Source organism: Lates calcarifer, linkage group LG10 (assembly GCF_001640805.2).
Source record: "Lates calcarifer isolate ASB-BC8 linkage group LG10, TLL_Latcal_v3, whole genome shotgun sequence".
In the NCBI taxonomy this organism is placed as follows: domain Eukaryota; kingdom Metazoa; phylum Chordata; class Actinopteri; family Centropomidae; genus Lates; species Lates calcarifer.
Window position 1 is genome coordinate 15,225,192 of NC_066842.1, and position 22,180 is coordinate 15,247,371.

Below are 22,180 nucleotides of genomic sequence, written 5' to 3' on the forward strand. Positions count from 1 at the left end.
AGTGTATGTGGTGTTTGGGAAGTGGGAGAGTGGGAGGGAGGGCTGGGAGAGTGCATGAGACCAAAGCTCTGATCTCACTACCTGAGGAAAGCCACTTCAAGGACACTGGAGTCACACACAGAGCACAGAGTCTGAGTACAGAGGAATTTTACCTCCTCACTGGCACAAACCAAAGTCAAAGCTTCTCTTTGCCTGAGTGGATCACACTGACTCTATTCTGACAACGGTAAAACATGGTCCTGCTTCCTATTTGTTCTTATTCATTTATTCATGCATGTTGTTGTGCTAGCTGCAAAAGTTTTTCTGACTGATAGTTGTAGAGCAACATGTTTTAATTGCACATATGTAGAACAGGTTGGGGTGAAAATACTTCCCTACTGACATCTTTTAGTGTCTTGTACTTCATGTGCTATTTATGTAAACGTTAGGGTGAAAATGATGGGGAAGTTCAATCACACTGCTGAAAATTTGATTTAAGCTCTTTAAAGTTTTTCTAAAAAGTTGCACAGTAACAATCATGCTGACCTTTAATTTGTCTAATAGATTCCCACAGTACTCTGTAATACCAGAGGGTTTGCATTCATTTGCAGGTTGTACTCTGTGTTTATATTTTCATGACCATCTGGGGTCTGTGCACATGCTCAGCCGGTGCACTGCTATATCTGGCTGTTGAACTTTGTCCCACTTGGTGACTGTTCAGTCATATGACATGGAAAAAGAAATCCTAGACCTGTCACCCTGGTCATTACATTGAGTGGTTTGTGAACTCTAAATATTTTTGTTTAGAATTTCACAAGGCCATTGCATTTAAAAGACAATGACAATGACTGAATTATTTCAGCATTGCGATATAATCTACTGGTCAAATGCCTTAGAGCACCTCAATTTTTCCTGTTGATACTGAAATTTACACAGTGTCATGTCTGAGTGTACTCTGAAATTAAAGCATAGAGGAAAATAAAAGTTTTTTTCTTGACTCAGCCAGCAGCCAAACACACGATTAGCATTCTTTCTACAATGGAAATGAAACATTGTTTGGAAAGGTAATCCTTGCACTTGTAGGTTGTTTTACTTTGACCCTTCTGTCCAGTTCATCTCAGACCAACTTGAACTGTGCTACTTTTCCATCATTTGAAACCAGTGTCTTCTTTTCTTCTAATGTTTTAGGTCATTATATCCTCATAATGTATCCTTAATCCCACCCCCCCGCTGAACTTCTTATATTTCAACAGGAACTGGAAAAATTGGGTGTTTTAAGACTTCTGACCAGTAGTGTGTATATTTACTTCATGCTGACGTCTGTGAAGCCCATATCAGCACCCTTTCTTATCATATTACCAGCAACAACTACAACAAGACAAACAGTGCAACTTTCCCTTAAATAATTTCACAACTGGACCTACATCCAGAAGTACAGCTGAAACAAACAAAAAAAAAAAATGCAGAACCGAAAATTAAACCATTGATGTCTGTTATTCAGACTGTAAAAGAGGTCTTTAAGTTTTCATTCTTTTTATAATAATATTAACACAGATATTATTCCAGTCAAAAACCTGATAGGTTCTCTTTGCTTTCAGTGTTAGTAAGACACAGAGATGGCTGAGGCACATCAGGCGGTGGGCTTCCAGTTCACTGTGCGCCCTGATGGTGTGGACTTTAAACTCAGTCAAGAGGTCATCAAAAACATCTACCTGTCAGGAGTGACAGCATGGAAGAAGAGAGCCATACAGTTCAAGGTATAGCCACATGTAAATCTGGTTATCAGTGTCACTCTTGATTGTAGTGTAGTATTTAAAATCTATAATTGTATTTGTGCATTTTCTTTCACATTTTATTAACAGAGCATAGGACACAAAGATTCTTCCTTTTCATTCACAGAATGGTGTATTAGCTGGAGTCTATCCAGCCAGTCCATCCAGCTGGCTGATAGTTGTGATTGCCATGATGAGTTCGTTGTATATCCGCATAGACCCCTCTCTAGGAATGATTGATGCCATCAAGGATAACCTACCACAAAGGTCAGAAAGCTCCCCCACAGTCCAGTGTAATCATTTCATTCAATGTTGTGGTATAGTTTTTAAATATTCTGCTGCTGGAACACAGGCTTGTTTACATGGCCTGCGCAGTGAATGATCTTTTTATGGTAATTTCTGTTTCTTTCTTGATAATGTAACAAGGACAGTGTTGTGCCTTTTCTGAGCAGAGAACATGTGTCAGTGCAGACCCGAGTGGTGCTGAGTGCCATCCTCTTTGCTACTGGACTGTGGCTGTTCCTCATCTACCTTTTGAGATACACTCTCAAAGTTCTGCTCTCCTACCATGGCTGGATTTTCGAATCCCACGGAAAAATGAGCACATCTACCAAAGTGTGGCTGGTAAGTTTGTCCCTCTGTCTGTCATGCACTCTGTCTGAAACTTAAATTGCATTAGATGTTCCACTGAATAATCTGTCAATTTAATCTTGATGTCCCTCACTCAGTGCAGCGTTTGCGGTTGATTCTTGTCAGAATCTGTTTTTTAAGGATCATCTGTTGTACTATATATGTGTGATGTATGGTGTTTGTTTGTTACCAGAGCCTGGTGAAGATGTTCTCTGGACGCAGACCACTGCTTTACAGTTTCCAGGCCTCTTTACCCAGGCTCCCTGTGCCCAGTGTGGATGATACAATCCACAGGGTGTGTAATGACTATATTCACGTATCAAAACTATATTTACATGTCATAAAGTGTAGCTTGATATATGAACATCACCATTTGTCATGTTAACTTACCATTTATAGCTTTTATACCTACATTTAAACCTTTAATCAGTGTAGCTTGTTTAACCATACAGATAATTGTACAACTATACCACCATCTACTGTTCTAGCTGCCCTCCTGTACCTTGTGAAAGTTAGACAGAGTAGTATAATAGTAGATTTTAATAATCTGTCATGTCCCCTGAGCTGCACTGCACATCTGCTGGATGTCTTCCAGGTTTTCTGTTTGTGTATCACAGCTGCTCTATTATATCAGCTGTGTCTCTACACAACACACTGCTTCTCTGTACTGACAACACACACCATGTTTTTCCCACAGTACCTTGAGTCAGTTCGTCCTCTGCTGGACAATGACCAGTACAACCAAATGGAGATTTTGGCCAATGACTTTAGAGATTTCAAAGCAGCCCAGCTGCAGAGATACTTAATCCTAAAATCCTGGTGGGCAACGAATTATGTGAGTAGTCTGAAGTCTGAAGAAGTGATTCAAACATTTGAATTCATATTCAGTTGAAACATAATGTTTTACAATAATATTACATGTATGCTCCAGGTAAGTGACTGGTGGGAGGAGTATATCTACCTCAGGGGCAGGAGTCCTATCATGGTAAACAGTAACTTCTATATAATGGTAAGATGAACAGTCATTATATCAGTTTTGCTATGCCAGTAGAGTGCATTTGCAATGCTCTTTTTCTGTGCTTAGTTATGTTGACTCAGTATGTTTTGTTTATCCATGTGTGAAGGACCTCTTGTATATGACCCCAACACACCGACAGGCTGCACGAGCAGGGAACGTGGTCCATGCCATGCTGCAGTACAGACGCAAACTGGAACGTGGTGAACATGCACCGGTAATGCTTGCCACGACATTACTCCATTTCCGCATTACCGCCCTCTACCTTCTCTCTAGCCTAAGCATAAACATTGAATCTTTATTTTTTCTTTAAAGCCCCTAAAAACTTGATTTAAAATCTCAATTACCTCTCTTTAAAATTAAATATTCATGATTTTGCAAGCAACTATTAAAGTTAAAGTTAGCCAAAGTTGTCCTTTTAACACTCAAATTATAAGCAATCAACCATGAAACTGTCATATTGGTATTGAATATTGAATATTGGTAAATCCTTGGAGTAAATAGGAGTATGTGATACCACCTTTTTCCAATTTAGCCATGACCAAATTAAACCATGAAGACGAAAGCAGACAAAAATGCAAATACAAAAATCTCTTATGTTAAGTAAGTAAAACCAGCTTCCAGCTTTGGTGGAGAATAGTGTGTTCATGTTGGCCCTGTTAGTTTAAACTTGGGGAACTAGGGATGATTTTCTTGTCTATCTTCTGCTCAGCTGAGGGCTTTGGGGACCGTTCCTATGTGTTCCACTCAGATGGAGAGAATGTTTAACACCACCCGCATCCCTGGCATTGAAACAGGTGAGCAACTTCTCAGGGCTGTGCAGTTTAAGGAGTGAATCAATGCTCAGTCACACAGGACAGACCATTCCTACTGTCCCAGGATAGAATTTTTGGCCACACCTCAGTGGTGTCACAGCACAGGTTTTCCATTAGCTATTAAACTAAATACCTGCTTTGACATCAGTACCACAGATACTCAGGATTCATGTGTTTTAGCAAAAGGTGCTGTTGTTGTTGTTACCCATCTGACCTTGTGTTCTTGCTGCACTACCCCTGCAGATATTGTGCAGCATCTGACTGACCGTAAGCACCTGGTTGTCTACCACAAGGGCCGCTTCTTCCAAGTATGGTTATACACTGGAGGGCGCCACCTCTTACCCAGTGAACTTGAGACACAGTTTCAAAGGATTCTTAATGATACATCAGAACCTCAGCCAGGAGAACTCAAATTAGCTGCCCTGACAGCAGGAAACAGGTATATACAAACAATCACACATACTCGCTTATCTTAGATATACCTAGATTAAACTGTCTCACTCTCACTTCTAGAGTTCCCTGGGCTCGGGCTCGGATTAAATATTTCAGTCAGGGAGTGAACAAAGTGTCCCTGGATGCCATTGAGTCAGCTGCCTTCTTCCTGACACTGGATGACGAGCCGCAAGGTTATGACCCTGCAAAGACTAATTCACTCGATAGTTATGCTAAGTCCCTGCTGCATGGAAAATGTTACAACAGGTAGGCAGAAACGTCAAGCGAAGGTCTCAGTCTTTAGCCTCAGTACAGGCTTGACTTTTGGTAGTTTGTTTCTCTAAAAATGTTCTCTCTTGTCTCACAGGTGGTTTGACAAGTCTTTCACCCTGATCTCGTATCCAAATGGAAAAATTGGTATAAATGCTGAACATTCTTGGGCTGATGCACCAATTGTAGGACATATGTGGGAGGTATGAAATGTACACAGGTGTCCTATGTTAAAACAATGATTCAAAGTTTGCACTGGTCTTCAGCTGTCCTTTTCTGTCTGTGTAGTATGTCCTTGCAACAGACTGCTTCCATCTTGGCTACACAGAGGAAGGACACTGTAAAGGGGATGTGAACAAGGGCCTTCCTCTTCCCACTCGACTACAGTGGCAGATTCCAAAGGAGGTACAGTAAAGCCTTACATCTTTTATTGCCACTGACACAAATAGCTGATGTTTCCATCACAGAATGATTTCCCCCTCTCTTTAGTGTCAAGAAGTCATCGAGACCTCATACCTATCAGCCAAGCAGATAGCTGATGATGTGGACTTTCATGGTTACCTGTTTACTGATTTTGGGAAAGGCCTGATCAAGAAGTGCCGGACCAGCCCTGACGCCTTTATTCAGCTGGCCCTGCAGTTGGCGCAGTTCAGGGTAAGACTTGAATCATTGCTCACTTATGTCTTTTAAATGTTTAATTGTATCATCCCCCATCATCAAATCATGGTAATCATCTGCTTTACAGGATCAGGGAGTGTTTTGTCTGACGTACGAGTCATCAATGACCCGTATGTTCAGAGACGGTCGGACAGAAACAGTACGCTCCTGCACCTCTGAGGCAGTTGCATTTGTCAGAGCCATGGAGGATGCAGATGCAACAGTAAGCAGAACAGAGAAACACACAGAAACACTTGAAATAAATCAGGATAATGCAAATTAAAAGCCCTATCACACTGAGTTCTTTGGGTTTGAACAATGCTTAGCAGCTCAAACTTCATTTGTAGTGGTGAGTCCAGCAGAGTTGTAGACATTAACTTAACTAAAATTAAGTTTTTGCAAAAATAATCAGACTTTGGACATAGGTGTGTGCTATCACACTCACAAATTCACAGTGACATATTGTGTAAGTAGGAGAGGTCATATTGTGCTGCTTAGGACATGGTCACCAAGACCTAGAGACAATGTGTGTCTGTTTGTGACTGACCTGGACTTTGAGCTCCCTGATGTTCTGGGTTAATTTGACACTAATAGAAAAATAAAGTCATTTTGATATGATGTTAATACTATATGTACAGGCTATTCAAACATGTTTGCTTGTTTTTTGTGACCAGAATGCCCAGAGACTTGCCCTGTTTCGGAAGGCAGCAGATAAGCATCAAAACATGTATCGTCTGGCCATGACTGGTTCTGGTATTGACCGTCACCTCTTCTGTCTCTACATAGTGTCCAAGTACCTTGGTGTTGACTCACCATTTCTTAAGAAGGTTAGTGTGTCATTTTATTGATTTCTGATTCTAGTTTTTCTAATCAGAACCACCTCTCCTCTCTAACCTGCCATTGTCCACACAACATTCAACATCTTTGCTTCTATAGGTGCTGTCAGAGCCCTGGAAGTTGTCTACCAGCCAGACCCCACAGCAGCAGCTCAATTTAGTTGACATCAATAAGTTCCCTAAATATGTTGGTGCTGGTGGTGGATTTGGCCCAGTGAGTAAAAGCCTTTTATTTTAGAGATGTCCACAAGGTCATGCTCATAATGTTTTACCCTGCTGTGGAGGGGTTTCCATTTTGTCTATCTTGTGTACCCCCAGGTGGCTGATGATGGTTATGGTGTGTCTTATATCATTGTTGGGGAAAACCTCATCACATTCCACATCTCCTGCAAGTTCTCTTGCCCCAACACAGTAAGAGCACAAAATGAGAGCACTGCTTTTTATTGATCCAACTGTATACTTTTAGTATACGTTTAGTTAATCTTTCAAAACTCAATGTCTCAACACTCAGTTTATCTCGCTCTCTCTCTCTGTGACCTGCAGGACTCATACCGGTTTGGTCAGAACATTCAGAAGGCCATGCTTGACATCCAAGGACTTTTCAAGCCTGAAAATGATGAGAAAGTGGTGGAGCGTAGAAAGCACATAGAAAATGGGAAAAAGCACATATAACAGACACTGTGGGATGTTTTGATGGATTTAGCTGACATACAACATGTGAGTCAGCCTTTGGCATGCTTCATTCATATAAACCAAAGAAAGTTCTGGTTGCACTTTTTGCTTTTCTGGAGGATAATATTATAGGTGGCTGTCATTCCACTCAGTCAGACAAAAGGAATAGTTGTTTCACCTCTAATTTATTACTATTTATATTGTACTTTTCAGAACTGTTTGGTGCTGAGGGAAAGATGTATAGACTGTACATAAATATAATGTTTTATGTAATAAATCTAATCTTTATGTGTAGTCTATGGCTTGTGTGTATGAAACTTGTAAACATTAAGACTTCAGTACTGTGTTTTAGGATCTAAATCATTTGTTACATGCTAGCATTTATGAATTTGCTGTTCATGTTCTGTTATTTTTGATTACAAATAAAACACTTATATATATGAATTACATACAATTACTATCATTGTCTTCTGTGCAAGTAATAAGTAGTAGACATACAAATCATTAGAATTAAAATCAAATTTCTTGATTTTCTTTTTCCATTCTTCATACATTTAAGCAACTATAATAACTAACATCTTTAATACATCAAAAAGAGACACAGAATCTATTATAAGAGAAGTTTATTATAAGAGGTGGGGTGGAGGTTATATCTTGTTCCTGATATCTGCATGAACATTTACAGACTTCCAGATTCATCCCAGCTGTCATGAAAAACAAAAATGATCTGGACTTTGATCAGCTGGAAACTAAATTACAATAAGTCTGATCTCTCTGTGTAAATCTTCTGGCAAAATTGAGAGAGACAAACCTAAAAGCACCAGATCCTGAACAAAGGCAACAGGGATTAGAGCATTTGTTGACTGATAAAGTTTTTTTTTTCCTTTTGTACAGTTCCACAATTCAATTATTGGGAATACAGATGGTCAACGGTTCATCTCCTGAGGGTTAAGCAGATTTCTTCTCGTCTATGACTTATAACCATGATTCATCTGTGACTTCAGAGGAATGCACACAAGAGCAGCATCATCTGTTTCTGTTTAAAATCAATCTGCAGTTCTATGATGTAAGTAGATAATGTCACATTTGATTCAGGTCATTCACAGGACTGCAGCCCCCAAATAGTGAGAACAAACCATCTTCTATTTGAATATTTATTAGTTTACGTGGGGACAATACAAAAAGTCAAAGTAATAAAAAACAAACCATTCTGCTCACACTCAGTTTCTTTCAAGGCATCAGTTACAGCAATGAACTAAAACTAGGCTTTATAACTGTACAAAGTGAATGGACAAACAAAAACACCATCACACGATCCTTGATGTCGCTTGATGAGAGCAATTTTAAAAGAGGCAACAGACTCCAAACTTCCTAAGATTCAAAATGAATCAACAGTATCAGATTATTGTCTTCATCACTCTCTTACCAGAAGCTGCCTGCCAGTCGAGCACATTTAACATAACAGAATACAACAGACACAAAAGGCATATGGATTTTAAGTATGCTCTATTTCTTACCAATTTTTTATCATGGGGATACTGCAGGTTGAGTCCACTGGGTGGTGACATGCTCCCCGAGCACTGTGTGGGGCTGTTTTTCATGTAGATACACGCCAACCCAGTCTTTTCTGTGTACATACTATTTTGTGTATATATTTCAACACTCTAGGATGGTTTTGTAGTTTATGTGTCTAAAATCACTCAGCAGAGCTTTTGGGGTTTTCCGGTCTATGATTCAGCAAAGGAGGATTAAGAGGTTGCACCAGGTGTTGGGTTGACATTCTGCGTGGCAGCTTGTGGTGCCACCTCTATGATCCGAGGTTTGTCAATGATGCGAGCGGTGCGGTTTCCTTTCTCTACAATCCCGATGATCCACGCTTGGTGGCCCTCTCCGTATTTCGGGGACTTGATCTCGGCACAGAACCGAGCAGCCTGTTCCCGAGGCAAACAGATAAGCAGGCCTCCTATAAATGAAAGAAGATTTGGTCAATTAAAATTATGATTTTCAATGTGTAGCAATGCTGAGTGCTCAGTTCTCTTACAGCCGAATCTATAGGTTATCTTTGTTACTTTGTTTGGCCTCCTCTTTCTTTTGGCTTCCCTCAGTGCTCATCTCTTGTTTGCCCTGCATATTTCCACTTGGACATGTCATTAATAGTTTTAGGGGGTTTTTCCCTTTGCACTGTTACACACAATACTTACTTGTGCCTTTCCCTCAAACCAAATCAGTTATACAGGTAAGCTCTCTTACAATGCCGTTTTTAAGGACAAGATGATCCACAAATTCTCATTATCTGCACTGAGAAAGCAGATCAAAGGTACAGCTGAGCCTCAGTCCAAGTCAAATTACTACGATATTCTTATTTTTCCCTGCTGAAAATATTCCTTAATTATGGTCTGTTAATCACACTTTATCTTGTCCCATCTAGACTATTGTAAACTATGGTATTTACATAGCTTAACAAATTATCACTGAAATCCACATTTGAATTAGACTGACTTCACTTCACTGGGTGCGTATAGAACACTGATTCAAATTTCTGATTTTGTGCTCAAAGGTTTTCTGCCCAGAGGCTTACAGCCTGCCCCTTGATGAAAATTCAAGACTAAGTGTGACTTAAATGTTGTAGTTACGGCCCCTGAACAGCAAAACAACATTTTTACAGTGTTGTGTATTTTGTCATCTTACAAAACACTTTGTGAGGCACGCTCAAAAAAAAACACTACATGCTGTAAACAATCATAACTAACAAGAGATAGAACAGTTAGACACATTAAATTTGAAGAAAATAACCATGAATACACACTCACCTGATGTTTCCGGACAGGTGCCATGCATGAGACCAAACATGTTCCCACAGGCCTTGGACACAGCAGCCATTTTGGCAAGCACTGGAAGGTTGTGGATGACAAATGACACTTCACTTCGCTGTTGTCGTGCCAGTGTCTGAGCATGGCCAAGGATGCCAAACCCTGTGATGTCAGTGGCTGCGTGGGCATTGAAGGTATGCATGAGACCAGCCGCTATAAGGGAAGACAGAGAAAGAGACTTAGAGGGATCTGAAGGAATAATTGTTTTGATTAAGGACACACACAACTTTAGTCACTGGTTTGAACAAATACAGATTATTCCATCTGTGTTGACACTCACACAGACTATAACTCCTTGTGAGCCAAATGTGGAATCTTGGCAGCAAACAAATAACCATTATGATGACAGACATGATGACATAATGCAATTCAGGTATTAGTATTAAACATCACTAAATTGTTCATAAATTAATAAAGAGAACAAAAACACCAGAAACCTTGAAGGCATATTTCTGTGCTTCTGTGGGACTGGGTCCTAGTTTTTGTTTGTATGTATCCATGCTGTTCTTTTGCATTGAATCTGACATTATCAGTAGATGATACTTAGCAACAAAGGGTGCAATACAGCTGAGCTGCAGCAGAGGCTGCTGCTGTTCACAGAATTCAATGCTTCTCTGCCCAACACCTGATTTAGTTAACCTGGTTATTTAATTGAAAAATAATAACAATAACCAAAAGTTTAAAAGCACTGTACAAGGCAGTTATGCCTGCAAATCAATTATGGGGACACATTCATAGCAGTTTTACCTGTCCTATTGAGCCGAGCCATGTTCATCATGGCTTCATGGTAGGCAAGCTCTACATCTTCCTGGGTTACCACCAGCTTGATCTTGTTCCACTTCTCAGGCTGAGAGATTTAAAAAACATTTGCAGCATGTGGTGTTAGTGTTTATCCTAAAAAAACAGTAAGCATCCAGACATAATTCTTCACAGATGAGCAGGCAGACTTACAATATCTAGCCACTGATGTACTGCAACAGCCACTTGCGTTCCAAGTGGCTTGGTCAACACCAACACATCTCCTGGCACTGCATTGTCTGGCCTAAGAAATATCCAGCATGCCATTACCATGATTACTTGATACAACAAATGTATACATTATTTTTAAGCAGTTGTGAGTAGCCCAAACAGTATAAGAAAGGAAATGTGTGGTAGGAACTCATTCCTACATGATAAATTCATTGGGTTGGCAGACTGTTGTAGCAACTCCTCCCATCACCACCCAGGGGTTGAGCACCGTCTGTCCTCCTGTTACAGATGTGCCTGCCTCCTCTGATGCATCCTTGAATCCCTGGATGATCAGTGGCATGACTTTATCTCTCTCCTGTAAAGACCCAGGAATATCAGAGCAGAAACAGAAAGCCCAAATGAATACATTAATAATGACGAAATAATAACAATAACACATTTGGCTCTTTGCAGATATTTGCCAGAATGCATCAAATGACATGCTTCTCACCTTCTCAGACATTTTGTTGCTAACTCCCAAAAGCATTAACATGTTGTCACACTCTGTCACCCCCATGGCATACAGGTCACTTAGAACATTGGCACAAGCGATTCTTCCCTACAAAATAAAAAATAATGAAAATAAAGCACATGTAGGGTTTGGTGTGAACAGTAGGCCTACGTTAGACCCAATAATGCAGATCAGCAAAGTATTATAACAATGACATCCTTCCACTTGTAACATGTGTGTATAACTGACAGGACCACGTTAGTGTAGTAAATTCCATAAAAAAGGAGATCCATACCATCATGTAGGGGTCATCCACAATAGGGTAGATGTAATCTGTAGTCTGGACCAGAGAAAGGCCTCCATGTCTGAGGGGTATCACACAGGTGTCCATACCTATGCCTTCAAACATAAAAGAGCTCTCTTTTAGATATTCTTTAGGTTGTACAGAAATTTGACTGCTCGGCTTGTAGTATGAAATGTGGTCCTCACATTACATTCATTTCGGTGTGTCTAAGCTGGTGGATTTAAAGCAATGAAATCTTTTATATCCCAGTGTTATTCTGCCTAAATTGGAGTCAATATTGCAAGGTTATTTAGGGCGGTGTCCAATACAGCAGGATCTCACTGCAGTGGGAGGGGACACATGCTTTCAGAGTTCTACGTGAAGCAACTATGTTTTCACTGCTGCCACAAAACTGGTTTTAACCACTTAAATGAGTTCTTGTCACACCCTGGGGAGTGTCACATGAAGACATTTCTTTATCATGTAAAAAATATCATATAATTTCAATCACCTTCAATAATTTGTTAAATGATACAATATATTTTGCATTTTTTAATGCTAGTGGCTAGTACAATTACTATTGTCTGATTAAGTATTATTACTATTAAGCACTTAAGGTATTTGTTATTACAGTGCTATATTAAGATTAGAATTACCTAATCGAGGCATAACTGCCCCTAGGAACTGTTCATCCTCTTGATAGTGGTTCTCCTGTAGGGTTTCTAGCAGCTTCTGTAACACATCTTGAGGTACCTGTGAACAGAGAAAATAGACACCATTTTCACACATTATTTTTATACCAATTTCTTTTCAGACAGAATGCTCGATTAATTTGTACAAAGACAATGATGCATCCGAGGCAGATTTTGATGAGAGCCAACCTTGCAGCCTGTGCCCTTGAGCTCAGCAAAGCGTGTGAGCCTGAAGTTCTTGTCCAGCTCATAGCTTTCGGGGTTAAAGGACTCCCTCACAGACATGTCTGAAGAAACTCTGGGCCCTCACCACTGGGACCACATTCATGAACAGGACAGAAAAAATTAAACAGGTGATTAGAAACACAGTCTAGATCTCACAGAGGGCTGGAAGAAAATCTTGCTAATTGCAAAGGCTTTAAAAAATAATGATAATTATTATTATTATAAATCTCAGGTCATTCATCACACTGCAATGTCATTTGAGATTATTCAAAATTTGCATTGAACCATGAGTGAAAGAGAAAATGAGCTTGAACATCTGTACAATCTGATGTAACAATGTTGCAATGAATCCTGCCTTTGTGTAGCTTATGATGTTAATATTTTAAGACGGTATCAGAGAGCTGTTGATTAAATCTGCTGTCATCTTTAGGGCTGCAACTAACAATTATTTTTTTAGAATTATTAATCTCCCTATTTAAGCAATTGATTGCATACCCTTAAATGTCAGACACAAAGAAAAATGCCAATTAAAATTTCATAAAAGCCTCTAGACAAACTTTGTTGTTTCATGTATTGGCTGACCAATAGTCCAAAATCTAAAGATATTAAGTTTACAACAGTACATAACCGAGAAAAGCAGCAGCAGCAAACCCTCACCATTGAGAAGCTGGAAAGGGGGAATGACAAACAATAACTCAGTTGACATAAAAATTGCACATACATTGCACATACAAAATAGCTGCAGATTAATACATTTTCTAATCAGTTAAAAGACTTATAACTCTTCTCGTCTGTTTTTCCAAGTGACAGAAATAACTATGGAGCTGAATCAACACTAAATAATAGTAAGTAAGTAATATTTTGTAGACAACTTTTTTTAAAGGCTTTAAGACTGAATAAATTAAGAATGGAACAATAGAGAAAAGTGTATTTGTGTTTCAGTGAGACAAAAAAGTTGGTAGAGGTTGCTAGAGTGTAAAGTTCACACTAATGTATTGTAACGTATGCCACATCCAAGAGTCTTAAAACAAACATCTCCGTAGCCACACACTGACAACATAAAAAATTTCAATGAGCTCATACTTGTAAATTCTCATATTTGTAGTTTGAACAGGAATAGCAAATGAATTATCCGCGATAACGTGCCAGTGGAAAACACTTGGCCACCTGACTAAGAAGCCAGCTAAGTTATTGGTTACTTATAACCCCGGTTTGTTGTTTAAACTGTTCTAAGTAGCTGAGGGGGCCTCGGTCAGTACACCGTGGGAGTGTTCAAGAGACAAAATGCTGCCAAGTTCATTCAACCCTTAGGCACTGGCTGATAACATTGGTGCTGTCCAGAGGTAAACACTACATTATAAACTACTAGGCGCTCTGCTTTGAGACATACAGTATATTCTGACAGTGACAGCTACATCTTTGACGTTTGTTTGTTTTGCTGAAAATGCAGTTTTCGTTTCGGCGCTAGCTCTTGCTAGCAAACGCCGATCAATGCATGAGGTGATGAGCATAAGCAGCTCCGTGCAACAAAGAGCTGAGAGTGTCCGAGCCGGTGAGCTGTAAATCATTTGAAAAACACACACTGTGCACGCTACAGCCCAAATGTGATACAATGTTGTGAAACATAGTGCCAGCTCGTTGCACACGTAAGTTAAAAAGTTGCCGTAGAGCGCCGAACAAAAATGTCGGCGGCGGAAAAAATTAACCCTTTCCTGTCCCTCGCCATGCGATGTGTGCAACATCAGAGTTAGTACCAATAAAACAAGGCTAAACATGCAACTTGTGCAAAGTTTGTAATGATATGGTGCACTAGACGTGTTTACAATTGTCCTAGATGCGATTTTAGGACCAAAGCGGAGTTATATTCTTGCAACATTTCCCCTTTAATTGCTCTGACCAGTTTATCCTTACCAGCTTCACGTTAGCGGTGGATCCCGACAGAAGAGCGGGGCCGCACCACAATGCACTGGGGCTAGAATCGGGCGTCGTCTGAGGATGCCTGACGAAAAGTGAGTCATTTCTGACCTCTAACTTGGCACAGGACAGGAGCAAAATTCGAGCTATCGCGTATAATTTACTATATTTTGATAAAGATACATAACCTATCACGTTTAATCCCCATAGAAAAATATTTTGTTTAAAAAACAAAGAGGAGACTCACAAGCTCTCAAAGGGTCCTCTGCCTGCACAGTGGCGGCTTTAACATCCCCTTTAACGAGCTGTGAAGTCTGGCAACAAAATCTCTACAATGGAGTGTACCTTTAATTTACTGTTTTCCCTCCAATTGCACCTACAACAACACAACACTGCCTGGTCCGAAGTGTAGCCACCTAGCAAACGCTGAGGTTTATAAACGTGCATTTATGGGCTTATGTTTTGGTAAAAAATTATGATACTGTTGCAAGAAATATTTTTGTAATACCACTGCTTTATATTAGAATGACATGGTTTATTATCATTTAGGCAGAAATTTATCAATGTGTCGCTGCTGTTTGTCTAATTTCCTCTGTTGTTAATTATACTGTTGGGTACATAAAAACACAAAAACACAGTTGTCAAGAAATTATATTTAATGATGGAAACAACGATGCATTGTGAGCAGAAATGAAAGAAAAATGTATTTCCATCCATTTCCATCACAGTAATAACGACAATAGCACTGATATGCATAGCCTAAAAAGAAACATTATTCGTATTCTTTTTTTAAAATATATTTTCAGCCAGATTTAGCCTGTCAACCTATTTTCAAATAGCAAAACTGGCCCAAAATACAACAAATATTTACTTTTGGATGTAATATTTGGAACTGAGTCTGATGTTGCACTGCACATTACACTCATTGAAGTACTTGTCACTTAAAAGGCACAATCCACAATGGGCAACTTCCCATAAAATATACTTTGTGCAAAATGAATGCTCTACTGTTACAGTACTTTGTCACATTTTAGGCTTGTGACTCCTAGTAAGGACATATAAGAACTAGGCAAGTGTGCTTTTAAAGCTGTTGCCTATAATGTAAACAGTAAGTTGCTTGTGAACATGAAAATGACCTGATGTTTCTAAACCACTGTGTAGTTCGTTGTCTACTTGCCCAAAATCCCAGATCGAAGCTGTTTAAATATGTGTCAAATGATATTGGGAATATCATTGAGCAGACTTCTTCTTCATTTGGTCCTGTTGTTTTTTCCCTTTACATCCATAACACATAGCAGTTAAAAGCTGCAAAGGAAATATCTAAAGTGGCAAAATGCATCAAGTTAGAGAAATTAATGAAGACAATCAACAAATCTGCTGTAAGGCCGTGGTGGCAGCCCTCGAATCAACCTGTCATGTTCACCACTGTCCCTTGCACAGTTGCAGGCGTCTTGTAATCACAGCCTATAAAGAAAGGAGAAATATATATTTATATATTATATTATATTTGTTGCCTTCCTTTAAAGAAAAACTGAGACAGCAGGAAGAGAAATGCTCTTCTGACGTCGAGGATGAAATAGAGAGGTGAAAGAGGAGATATGGTGCATGGTGTGAAGATAATTAGCTGACATTTTAGGAAGCTGCGTGAGAATGTCAAATGTCACAGCGACAGCATGACAAAGACATATGAACCAATAAGCAAGCCAGCAACATCAGTTTGTGTGTGTGTGTGTGTGTATGTGAGTGAGTGTGTTGTGACAGCAAAGTGAAGAGAGGTAAAGGCGCTGTGAGCTCAGAGGGGGGCTGATGGAAAGATGTTGTGAGATGGAGTACTGATGTAAGGGGAAAGGTGCAGACACAGAGAGATAAAAGACAACTGAATAAATGGGTAGGATAGTGAATGTGTGTTAGTTGCCCCTGTGTGTGCTTCATACTTGTAGAGGGTCCATTTAAGACTTCTTCTGCTTCTGCAGCATCTGAGGAGCCAAAGGAACAAACATTTACCTGACATGTTCTCAGAAGACTTTTTCTTTCACTGGTAAACTTCACGTCACTGATTTAAATTGGCAAAATTATTACTGAATAATAATAATACAATACAGTTTTTACCAGGCTAACAAAACCCTTTGCATAATAATAAAAACATTAAAGCATTAAAAAAGCGTAGGTCTACTAGATGAAATAGATATATAGTATACTATAAGAAACGTGAAGCAGGTAGACTCTATAGCAGCACAGTACCTCGTTTCAGCCTTCTCCTGGCAAGCTTGATCTGATCTTGAAGGATCTGGACCCAATCTCGTGGCCCAGGCAACTTCTCTATTCTGTGTTCAGTGCAGTATTTCTCTGTAAACACTGAATAAGGTTCAAACAACTATATTAATGTTCCCTTAAAGTACTGTGTCCTGATTGTTGTACTCTGCTGCAAAAAGACTGATTAAATCTTTTACATCTTTCTCTCGCCTACCTTTAATGGCACCCACAATGTTCTGGTCCAAGCCCTTGCGGTTATCATTGAGTCCTCTCTTTCTTTTACCATTTGGCAAGGAGTTAGCCAGGGTAGTATCGTCAAAGAAGGCACACACCTAAACATAAGAGTAGCTCCATGGTAAAACATCGCTGAGCTTCTGGTGAACCAAATGATTGTTTAAAATAAAATGCATGACTGTTATGTTAACTATAATCAAAGGGCCAAGGAACTGAATCTTAAAAATCTTGTATGCGCACCAGTTTCCGGAACAGCAGGCTCCCAGAGCGTGTATAGTTGACAAGAATGGAGTCTAGCTGAGCCTTTGAGATGAATACGTCATAATCCTCTGCAAGACGCACCTCAGACTGAAAAGGGGTGAAATAACACACAGTGTGAATTGTGACGTATCATGATGAATCAATACATAACAAGAATGATTCATTTTTAGAGGGAAAAAGAACAGAACTGTTCAACAGAAATCATTATCATGAGTACTAGACCTGCAAAGTCATAATGTTGTTGTAGACATCATTGCAAAATAAAGCATGCAATACTTCTTTTTTATACTTTTCCAAAAATATGATTTTGGTGACAGATTCCAAGAAGTCAGAGGACACCAAGGTTCTCCTTAACAAAAAAAGAATGCAACTTGGCAATGGCTCATGAGACAGATAATTTATTTAAAAATTGATTAAATAGAGTCAAACATGCTAAAGAGAACTTGAAGAGAAAAGAGAAGAGAAACTTGTTTACTGCTACAGAAAGTATTTTCTGCATCTTCATAATAATTCAGAAGAACATTAACCACATGTATTTCCACCCGCAATTCTATGATTTTTGGCTGAGTTAAATTAGAAAAAATACCAGATTTCTTCTCAGTATAAATACAGTAAATATATATGTTTAAAACCCTTTTGAGAATCAGTCCATAAGAGATTACTGTGTGCAATGCCATTTCAAAATGTGCTATATCTGTATTTAGTTCACTTTCTGTCTCTATGTATAAAGCCCTGTGTATATTGCTCTTCTGTTAATATTTTGTTATTACATTGTCATGTTTATACTGTTGTGTGTGTGTGTGTGTGTGTGTGTGTGTGTGTGTGTGTGTGTATATATATATATATATATATATATATATATATATATATATATATATATATATAGCTTTATCTTGTTTTTATTTTGCCCTTACTTGTATTTATGTCTTTTTCAATCACTTATGCTGCTGCAACAATGTAAATTTCCCCATTGTGGGACTATTATCTTATCTTATCTTATTAAGTTCAAATTCATATGTGCTGCTTTTATGAGAGAGTGTAATACACAAATCAGAAATCAGAAAAGACACTTGAACATAAACACATTGTGACATGTACACTAACATGCTGATTACCTCTGATGACTGGGGTTCCCTTAACTGGCTCAGGAGAGGACTGTGTGTGTTGTTGACAGCTGCTGGATTGTTTGGAGGTGGCAGCACAGAAACCTCAGAGGAGATGGGATGACTGCTGGCTGTGGGTGAGTCTCGCTCTTTCTGAGATTCCTCCCTCTTTCCAGGTTCTGCAGGTGCAGCTATGCGTGGTGAGGCCTCCAGAGGAGTAAGAGCAGCTCTTCTAGTACTAGACACAGTTAGCGGTGCCACTTTATAGATTGGCCTCCTCTTGCGGGGCCTGCGACGAGGAGTGGGTCCCGGACCAAGACGAGGTTGGCATGGTGATCCTGTCTGTTCCTGCCTCTCCAAGGATGCTAGGAAAAGACAGTAACACATAATTTTTTTCTTTCTCTCTTTCTGTCTCACTCTCTCACAGTGTTTAAATATTTGTGTTCACCCACTGACCTTTCTGAGACTGCATCAGCCTCCTCATGGCACGCAGTTCCTGCAGAACAGCCTGCAAGGTGCCCTTACAGTTACACATACAGCAGGGGGTTTCTGGCACAGCAGGAGGTACTACATCTGGTGGAGAGTCAGTAATGATGCATCAGTCAGTGATTGTTCTCTCAAACATGCATAATCACTCGGACACAATGTGCTTTAATGCACAGTGTGTCCGTGTGTATACTATGTATGTGTGCACACATTTTATGTGTGTGTGAATTTTATGTATGTGTGCATAAATGTTTGACCTGTCTGCCTTACACACAAATACCTCATTAACAAAACACTTGTCTGGTGTTCAGTAGTGTGTTGATCTCCTATCTACTTTTTGAATATATTTTTTCATGTTCTCTTCACACACGCTCGGGTACTCTACCGTTAGCTTGATTCCCGTTGATTAAATCCTTTGCGTTGTTGAGTATCCTCAGAGCTTTGGAGCGGGTGCTGTACTGGCCGCAGCCCGGACCGTTGGGGATGGGGGTGGATGTGGACGACGGCGAGGGCCCTGGGTCCCCCACAGAGCTCCAGCTGTTGCTCTGGTGGTCGTCCGATACAAGAGACAAAGGTGCAGGCTGATGCACCCAGGTCAGATTCCTATCCTGGGGCTCCTTTGTTAAGCTGTCCTGCTCTGTTCCCACACGCTGATACACCCTGCTGGTCTTATCACTCAGGAGCCTCATCATTCCTGTGATTTGCCTCTTGATCTCCATGCCCTCATCCCCAGCCAAACTACATTGAGAGAGAAGGGTATTAGTGGAATCAGCAAGATCTGCTATGTTAAATCAGAAATGAATCCTTACTGTGGCTCATACCATCAGGCACAGCGGCATCCTTTGGCTCTCCATTGGCATCTTTACAGCTGGAATTCATTATATATGAAGGGTCATAATCTGCATGTGAAACAGCAAGGTTTTGTCACTAAACTGTAATATAAGAGCGATGTAATAAAAGCTTCATCTAACAATAAAACCTTATTTATAGATGGTTGCAAGAATGGTGTTCCAGCCTTTTGCATTTTTATGATTAAGCTTATGCAGGCTGATAGGGACTGTGATGTCAGCCGAGGCAACCCCCCCCCAATCCCCATCCCATGCAGAAACCACCACCTGTAGGTGGTATGAAGTAGTGTAGTCAAGACAGGTGGCCTGCAGCTTACAGCTTTAGCAAAAAGTGAACAATTTAAGCTGCATGTTGCATGTTCAGACTGCGCAACATATTTTCATATTTTGAACTATTTGCTGACTTAATTCTTAGAAATCTAATCAGAATGAGATATACTGACTGAGACAGATGTACAGGAGAGGTTTTGTACGTGTAACACTTGAATCATTAGAGTTAGCTGTTGGTGAAAATCGCAGCACAGACTGTGGGCATTGTCGTGGCCATCGCTTTTGTTTACAGAGTCGTCTGTGCTGGCACACAGCGCCAGACAAACACCCAGACACAGACGCGCGTCTTGCAAGGTCTTGCATTCATTCAGCAGCCCCTACCTTCATCCGTGACCAGTTTAAAGCTCTGTGACTTCCTTCTCCTCTTCCTTTCCCCAAACTCCATCTTCAGGGGGGATTATTCAGTAAGTCGTGCGGTCGGGGAATCGCTCTTCAGAAAGACGAAATCAGTGACTATGGAATCACTGTCCGTCTGCCTTATTAATCAGTTAAATTTCTCCTCAGGCTGCGCTACAGATGCTGTCATCGGCAAATTTTTCCACCGTGTTATGGTTAAATTGACCTGCTATAAATGCTATTGTATGATCTGTGCTCCCGTTCTCATCATGATGCTGCTTCTTCCCTTGCGCCATGTAAATAAATTAATGACTTTAATATTAAAAATCGTCACATATCCCTTTGCGCCACCTGATGGTACGTTCTCGTCTAAAAGGTCGAGTCAGACATTTGCCACTGTGGTGTCCAGACAATGGACTGGCATTTGAACAAAAACAGTAATGAGACCAGACTGCATACATAAACTTTTCTCTAGATTCTCAAATAATTACCACACGAATAATATTATTGGTGTATTTGTTGTTCTTAAAGCGACTCATTTGACAGATTAAAACATAATTCAACGACCACATGTTTAAGGCAGAAGCAGATGGTTTAAACCCATTGGTGAGTTGGCTGTCCAGTTGCCATGTTCATGTGAAATTTGTCAGATTATATTGTCAAGCAACCCCCTGACAGATGGAATAAATTCACTTTGTTGAGGCATAGTAGATATCGACATCTCTCTGACATGTACATCAAACAATGAATTTTCCCTCCTTCCAGTCATTACTTGCCTCAGGCAACAGCATAAAGTCATTTAAGAGTCAGGGGCAGAAAATAGGAGGTAGTACTGAGCCACAAGTGCTGGCCAGTGAAGTTGGTGTCACTTTCCCCCACATCACCCAAAACGATTTCAAAGAGCTCAACTCATTTTTCTAATCCTGTTCTTGGAATTAGGAAATGCTCATCACATATTTCTACCTCTGTGATAACCAGTAAAGCCTAAAACCTGCCAGCTTGCAGATGAGGCTGTGAATTGGAGAAGGGAAGTTCTTCAGCAGATTGTTAATAAGCCTTCAATGCAGTTACATAGGCAGTAAGTGAAACATGACAAGTCTGTCAAAAAATGTTTGGCAAAAACGCTCCATCCCCAATGAAGATTAGCATTTTATAGATTTAGAATGTAAGGATAACAACTATGTATTAAAAAGGATTTGCATTTATTTGGCAAACATCTTATTAATAAAATTCAGGGAATTGTTAAGGTTCCAAATTTTTATGTCTCAAACACATCTGTAGTAAAGCATGTAACTATTCACATTTTAAGAATGATGTGTTTTGAGCAGTCTTGTCAGGGAAGCGTGAAGCAAGATTGGTATAATCAAATCCTTCTTTTGGCCATGAGTTTGTCACTATTAATGACCTCATTATGGTCATTTGGGATGTCCCTATAAATGGAAGACAGCAGAGGATCTGAGAGCCTTCCTTCTCCACCTTTGTTTCTAGGCTGGGTCTTGATCAGCCTCATTCTGGGGAATGACACTCCACTGATGCAGTTGAGACAATAGATCAATCTAAAAGGATATTAAATATTTCTACATTGCAGTAACTACATCTATACTATCCAAAGAATAGCACAAACAGTATTTTTGTTGTTTGATTATCCCTTAAGGAAAGTGCTTGTCTTGAAATTATGAGCTTTGATGTTGATATCTATGTGACATTTCTCAGGAAATAACGCTTAAGGTCAGTTAACCCAAGTTGCTTTTTATTTTCTTTATTCATTTTATTGTGAAATACAATCGATAACACAAAAGAAACCACCG

The 22,180-nt window shown here is 39.8% G+C and overlaps 3 protein-coding genes and 1 long non-coding RNA gene across 8 annotated transcripts; 2 read left to right on the forward strand and 2 right to left on the reverse strand.

Moving 5' to 3' along the window:
- Positions 1–65: 65 nt before the first annotated feature.
- On the forward strand, positions 66–8,712 carry cpt1b (carnitine palmitoyltransferase 1B (muscle)). Of its 2 annotated transcripts, XM_018664134.2 has the most exons (20): positions 66–226; positions 1,578–1,736; positions 1,879–2,018; positions 2,204–2,375; positions 2,575–2,676; positions 3,079–3,216; positions 3,313–3,390; positions 3,506–3,613; positions 4,109–4,193; positions 4,455–4,650; positions 4,725–4,910; positions 5,011–5,116; positions 5,202–5,318; positions 5,403–5,567; positions 5,659–5,793; positions 6,245–6,397; positions 6,507–6,620; positions 6,725–6,817; positions 6,950–7,123; positions 7,973–8,712. In XM_018664134.2, exons 2-19 carry the CDS (start codon positions 1,596–1,598, stop codon positions 7,076–7,078), a joined length of 2,358 nt encoding a protein of 785 aa, XP_018519650.1. In that variant the 5' UTR covers positions 66–226; positions 1,578–1,595; the 3' UTR covers positions 7,079–7,123; positions 7,973–8,712. The 2 variants fall into 2 exon arrangements, with proteins under 2 accessions (XP_018519650.1, XP_018519649.1); XM_018664133.2 differs by lacking the exon at positions 7,973–8,712 and having other exon boundaries at positions 6,950–7,532.
- On the reverse strand, positions 7,685–14,617 carry sephs1 (selenophosphate synthetase 1). Its single transcript, XM_018664142.2, has 10 exons — positions 14,519–14,617; positions 12,572–12,694; positions 12,347–12,443; positions 11,703–11,806; positions 11,408–11,515; positions 11,118–11,272; positions 10,900–10,990; positions 10,696–10,795; positions 9,889–10,101; positions 7,685–9,041 (listed from the first exon to the last, which is right to left on the reverse strand). Exons 2-10 carry the CDS (start codon positions 12,665–12,667, stop codon positions 8,827–8,829), a joined length of 1,179 nt encoding a protein of 392 aa, XP_018519658.1. The 5' UTR covers positions 12,668–12,694; positions 14,519–14,617; the 3' UTR covers positions 7,685–8,826.
- On the forward strand, positions 12,701–19,672 carry LOC108875320 (uncharacterized). 3 transcript variants are annotated; one of them, XR_007813982.1, is made up of 5 exons: positions 12,701–13,950; positions 14,058–14,159; positions 14,522–14,616; positions 18,549–19,452; positions 19,539–19,672. It is a non-coding gene; the product is annotated as an uncharacterized LOC108875320 (long non-coding RNA). The 3 variants fall into 3 exon arrangements; XR_007813981.1 differs by lacking the exon at positions 14,058–14,159; XR_001959850.2 differs by lacking the exon at positions 12,701–13,950 and having other exon boundaries at positions 13,957–14,159.
- On the reverse strand, positions 14,629–19,577 carry bend7 (BEN domain containing 7). 2 transcript variants are annotated; one of them, XM_018664136.2, is made up of 8 exons: positions 19,244–19,577; positions 18,829–18,945; positions 18,385–18,737; positions 17,249–17,356; positions 16,989–17,106; positions 16,763–16,876; positions 16,456–16,497; positions 14,629–15,985 (listed from the first exon to the last, which is right to left on the reverse strand). In XM_018664136.2, the coding sequence occupies exons 1-8, from the start codon at positions 19,575–19,577 to the stop codon at positions 15,927–15,929; spliced, it is 1,245 nt and encodes a 414-aa protein (XP_018519652.1). In that variant the 3' UTR covers positions 14,629–15,926. The 2 variants fall into 2 exon arrangements, with proteins under 2 accessions (XP_018519652.1, XP_018519651.1); XM_018664135.2 differs by having other exon boundaries at positions 14,629–16,497.
- Positions 19,673–22,180: the final 2,508 nt, after the last annotated feature.

What these genes read in the sequence shown, in the direction of transcription:
- cpt1b (XM_018664134.2), top strand. Translation starts at nt 1,596, where the DNA reads ATGGCTGAGGCACATCAGGCGGTGGGCTTCCAGTTCACTGTGCGCCCT. An exon ending in AAGGATAACCTACCACAAAG is followed by an intron (nt 2,019 to 2,203) that starts GTCAGAAAGCTC and finishes TTTTCTGAGCAG; the next exon opens with AGAACATGTGTCAGTGCAGA. An exon ending in TGGATGATACAATCCACAGG is followed by an intron (nt 2,677 to 3,078) that starts GTGTGTAATGAC and finishes TTTTTCCCACAG; the next exon opens with TACCTTGAGTCAGTTCGTCC.
- bend7 (XM_018664135.2), bottom strand. Translation starts at nt 19,577, where the DNA reads ATGGAGATCAAGAGGCAAATCACAGGAATGATGAGGCTCCTGAGTGAT. An exon ending in CAACGGGAATCAAGCTAACG is followed by an intron (nt 18,946 to 19,243) that starts GTAGAGTACCCG and finishes ACTCTCCACCAG; the next exon opens with ATGTAGTACCTCCTGCTGTG. An exon ending in CATTGTGGGTGCCATTAAAG is followed by an intron (nt 16,877 to 16,988) that starts GTAGGCGAGAGA and finishes AACCTTATTCAG; the next exon opens with TGTTTACAGAGAAATACTGC.
- sephs1 (XM_018664142.2), bottom strand. Translation starts at nt 12,667, where the DNA reads ATGTCTGTGAGGGAGTCCTTTAACCCCGAAAGCTATGAGCTGGACAAG. An exon ending in TCAAGGGCACAGGCTGCAAG is followed by an intron (nt 12,444 to 12,571) that starts GTTGGCTCTCAT and finishes CTCTGTTCACAG; the next exon opens with GTACCTCAAGATGTGTTACA. An exon ending in GCAACAAAATGTCTGAGAAG is followed by an intron (nt 11,273 to 11,407) that starts GTGAGAAGCATG and finishes GGGTCTTTACAG; the next exon opens with GAGAGAGATAAAGTCATGCC.